Below are 4,751 nucleotides of genomic sequence, written 5' to 3' on the forward strand. Positions count from 1 at the left end.
AATGGCCGCCGCTTCTGGGGGCCCCATCAATTGACTAGAAGTCATTTTATTATTATTTTAGAGCATGTTTCGTATTGTACAATATTACATTTTGGCAATAGTAAGCTTATTTCTTTTGACAGAGCCGTTTTTCAGAGTTACCAATACCACCTTCCACCTTAAACACGCCACGGAAATTTTGAAATAACATTAAGAAACTCTAGAAGTAAGTTTAGACAAAAAATGCTAGTTGAATGAAAAAAATAATATTTAGTACGACTTCAGGAAAAATTAATTTTTCGCCCAAAAACTATTTTAAAATTGAAGTCGCTTGTTCTTGCTTCTGACTTTTAACCTTTCAAATTCGAACGTTAACTTTTTAATACATTACTTAAATAAGTTTTTATCAAATTAATTTTTAGTGTTTCTTCTATTTTCTTTTACAAATTTATTTTTTTAAAAAAATTACTTTACCCAGATAATTCAAATATTTTTCAAGCATGGGCGTTTATCAATATATAAATATAAATCGAATAAAATTCACAGCTAGGTGTATCTAATGATTTTTGAGCTTTGGGCAAAATTAGTGTCACGCTCATCAATCCTCACATCTTAACTTTCTGGTGGAAATTATTTTTCAAAGTATTATAATTAAATAATTGGAAAAATTAATGAAAATTTTCTGTTTATAAATTTTATTAGTTAGAAAAACTTGAATGGAGAGCTTGCCAAAATTAATGGAGAGCCAAAATATCAATTGAATTTCCATGTAAAATCATCTAACAATATACTATCTCTGCTTCTTAATATAACAGTTGGTTTGATATTTAATTTGGTTATACAATTCACTTTGTTTTTTATATTTATTTATTTTTTTCAAAGTAATCCTTATAGTTGTTGTACATGTTAAATATTTCATCAATTGATAGTTCTAGCTAATGTATATAATTAACAAAGGCATCTTAGGGAATTCAACTCATATTTGCTACAAATAAATAATTAAAATTTTTTTTTTAATCTACTCAAATTAATCAACTGACTTTTGTATTAAGGAAGAGAGTTAGTACTTACTAGTTTTGACCACTTTCTTTAAGTTAACTTATTGAGGAAGCTCTAGAACCCCCTCCCCGACGCAGAACACCCAGAAAAAAGAAAAAGAAGCAAATCATCAAAGAAGCCAATAATCAAGAGAATTATGCAATCAACATTCAATTCAACTTTCCCAAAAAGAAGATCATTTTAAACAAATAAATTTGAGAAAATATTTATCGTTATCATATTCAACAGCATGATTATCAAATAAACCAAACATATATCGGTGCTTGTACCATGAAATTTTGAATTCAGTCAAGTTCATATGAATGCCAAAAATAATCTTAATCCTGATTGACTTTACTCGAATCTAATATTATCAGACATCAGATATTGTATTTAAAAATTGAAAGTGATGAGATGGAATTATCAATATCCTCATCATATCACTTTAGCCTTCTGGACGTGCTGAATTGTTCAGGAATTTTCCCACTGAGTCGATTTCGATCAAGGCTAATTAAGGGAATTTAGATAACTACGATTTGCTAGACCCAAAGGGATTGGCCCTGAAAATTCATTCGAAGATAGATTAAGAGAAGTCACATATTTAAGGAGATGATCTATATCTTCTGGAATTGTCCCATGAATTTGGTTCATTGATAGATCTAATCTTGTTAGGCTGGAGCAAGTTTGGGCGGTACGAGGAAACTGGCCCTTGAGCCCATTGTTTGACAGATCGATGTTCATGACTGATCCAAGTTATCAAAGAAAACTCTACTGTTATGAGCTTTGCCAATCCAGTCACGAAGGCGTCACTGGTTCTTTTTATTTCCAATCCCCTTTTTTGCATACATGGGTTTTCTTTTATAGCTGGAAAATGATAATTGGCAATAAAATAAATAAACTAAATAAATAAAAGCTTCAGTTGCGAGACTTGCGGCTGACTCTAAGAAATATCCACCAGAATCCTTATGACTCGTTCCCCACCAACGTTCAGCAACCTCCTGTTCTTTCAAATAGTATACCCACGTTGCATAGTTATTGTTCACGTGCATGCGAGTTACTGTTCACATGACTTGGTGTAGTAAAGATCCTCCTGGATCATGGGTCCCTCTTCAACAAAGGAACCAACTCCTGTGGGTCCTTAAAACTGAAGGTGAGGGAATCGGATTTGCCCAGCTTCTTTTGTAAACCATTTTGCAGCACTGGGTCGTGTACCCTTCTGTCCTACTCGAAAGGCTTCTCTTGCCCCAAGTCGCGTGGTAGTTGTCTTTTTTTCCAAGATGACATCTTCATGTAAGGGCGTCTCTCGCTGATATACTAAGTCTTCCGTGGAAGGCAGTGTTTCGTCGGGCTCCTCGTCTATCATGGATGGCTCAAAGAGCTTAAGATACGCAACATTAACCACTGAATATATATCCATATAAGGAGGGAGCTCAAGTTTGCAAGCATTATCTCCAACTTTCTGCAGCACTTTGAAGGGACCATAACGAATGGGTTTCAACTTTTTCCCTTCACCCTTGAGCCGTTCCTTGCTTAAATGAAGCCAAACAATGTCCCCTTCTTGAAAATCAGCTTTAACTCTGTGGCAATCATACCACATCTTGTATTTCAGTTGAGCCTTTTTCAAGTTGTTTTCCACCTCCTTATGCAGACGTTGTATGCCCTCCAGGAACCGTTGTGCCTTCTCTTGCTCTTTCTCCTCTTTGTTATGTTGGAGCGACGTTTGAACAGTAAACTCTAAATCAAATGGGCTCGAAGGTTGGAACCCCAAACAAACTTCAAAAGGAGACTTCCCAGTAGAGCTATGCACAGCCCGGTTGAAGGCGAACTGCAAGTATGGAATGCTCTCATCCCATGTTTTTGGGTACCGTGAGTTGTAGCCCCTCAGTAAATGAACAACAGTACGGTTGACCACTTCGGTTTGACCATTCGTTTGAGGGTGGAATGCAGTGCTCCGTTTGAGCTTCGTGTCCATCATCGACCATAAGGATCGCCAAAAGTGACAGAGAAAACGGCTGTCTCGATCAGACACGATAGAGTTGGGTATCCAAATGCACCCAGACGTGCTGGAAAAATTGAATATTACACCTTGATCGCAAAATGAGACGGAAGGAACATCGTGGAACTTATTCGTTTACCGATTCTACTTGTATATTTAATATTATAACTATGAATATAGGGATAATAATAATCCTTCACAATAAAGACGTGTGAAAGAACATCCGCCAAGATGAAGATTAAAGACAAAGAACTAAATAATACAAAGTGTACACACCAATACGGCCATGGATCCCTTTATTGAATGATTTGAAGTGTTGGTAGGGAAATATAGAGATTGTTCAAACTTCTAACTCTGTTGCAAGGCACAGCGTAATTATTAAAAGGCTAACAACACAGTATTACGAACAAGGTGGTAAGGGACCACCACAGAGTCCTGAATTATTTGCATAGGTCGTAGCTGGGACTTGTGGGAGGTTTGGAACCGGGCCTCTCAGAAGATTGTTCGTCACAGTAAATGTCTTGAGCCTTCTGAGGAAGCTCAGTTCTCCAGGAATTCTCCCACTGAGTTGATTCTGATCTAGTTTAAGGGAATTCAGATAGCTGCAATTTGCGACGCTCTTGGGGATTCTGCCAGAAAAATTATTGGAAGATAGATCAAGAGTTACCACATATGGAAGAAGAACATCAACATCTCCGGGAATTTTCCCAGAAAGTGTGTTCATTGAGAGATCTAATCCTTGTAAGCTGGAGCAATTTTGAATTGAACGAGGAAACTGGCCCTTGAGTCCCATGTTTGACAAGTTGAGATTTATGACTCTGCTGTCAACAGAGTTCCAACATTCAACCCCAGTAAATCTGCACATAAATCCTTCTGTGATGTTGCTGAAATCCCATGAAGATTTCAAATAACCATATGGGTCTGCAAGTGAATCCTTTATGCCTTTCAAGCAGAAGATATTAGTGGCAGTCCCTAAGACCATGCTACTACTAAACAGCAACCAGAAGTTAATAATAATAACTTGAGCATAGAAAGTTCGGCCATTCAGAACCATCTTCAACCACGAGCTCGAACCCAAGCCAAGCAGAAGGAATTAATCTGGATGTGAAAACTCCCTGAGACAAATTTAAAAGAGGTTGAAAGAACAGGAAAACCACTGGTATTAATGGCACCAGAGGAATAAGAAACACTAGCTAATTGTTGTTTAAACTTAATTCACAGTCAGAATATTGAAAAATCAAAGTCAAATTGAATAAACATTCAAATACCCACTTGAGTTATCTCAGAATCCAACTCAGGAAAAAGGACGACGCATGCGGAACTCCTCAAGAAGGATGGTTAAATGTGCCTGGAAGGAAAGTTAAAAGTTAAAAACTTGGATAATATATGAAATAGAAATATATACTCCTTCTAATCCTAAAATACGAGCTAGTCAGTTTTATTATTTTCCCATAAATTATATCTGCAATTATTTAATAAAAGTAATTTTCGAAATAAATGATTAAGAAATATTTTAAGAAAATCAAATACACACAAATAATGATTTTAACTAATTTTCTTAATATATATGGTTTAATTACCAAACCCGCATATTTAATTAAGAAAAAAAAACGTGTGTCTTATTGGGTAAACAGGAGTGTGAGAAGTGTTAGATCAGAGTTAGCTAGGGATATTTTAACAAGTCTTATATTATAAAGAAATTTCCATTGATAAGTCTTATTCAAAAATACATTTCATA

At 35.7% G+C, this 4,751-nt stretch overlaps 1 protein-coding gene across 1 annotated transcript; it reads right to left on the reverse strand.

The window, feature by feature from the left end:
• Positions 1 to 3,251: 3,251 nt before the first annotated feature.
• Positions 3,252 to 4,107, reverse strand: LOC114747639 (inactive LRR receptor-like serine/threonine-protein kinase BIR2). The gene has a single exon (XM_028935987.1). It carries the CDS (start codon positions 4,065 to 4,067, stop codon positions 3,414 to 3,416), a length of 654 nt encoding a protein of 217 aa, XP_028791820.1. The 5' UTR covers positions 4,068 to 4,107; the 3' UTR covers positions 3,252 to 3,413.
• Positions 4,108 to 4,751: the final 644 nt, after the last annotated feature.

Source organism: Neltuma alba, unplaced genomic scaffold, assembly GCF_004799145.2.
Source record: "Neltuma alba isolate B1F8T4 unplaced genomic scaffold, ASM479914v2 tig00005396_pilon, whole genome shotgun sequence".
In the NCBI taxonomy this organism is placed as follows: Eukaryota; Viridiplantae; Streptophyta; class Magnoliopsida; order Fabales; family Fabaceae; genus Neltuma; species Neltuma alba.

Bases quoted from the DNA above. Each gene is read 5' to 3' on its own strand.
- LOC114747639 (XM_028935987.1), bottom strand. From the start codon at position 4,067: ATGGTTCTGAATGGCCGAACTTTCTATGCTCAAGTTATTATTATTAAC.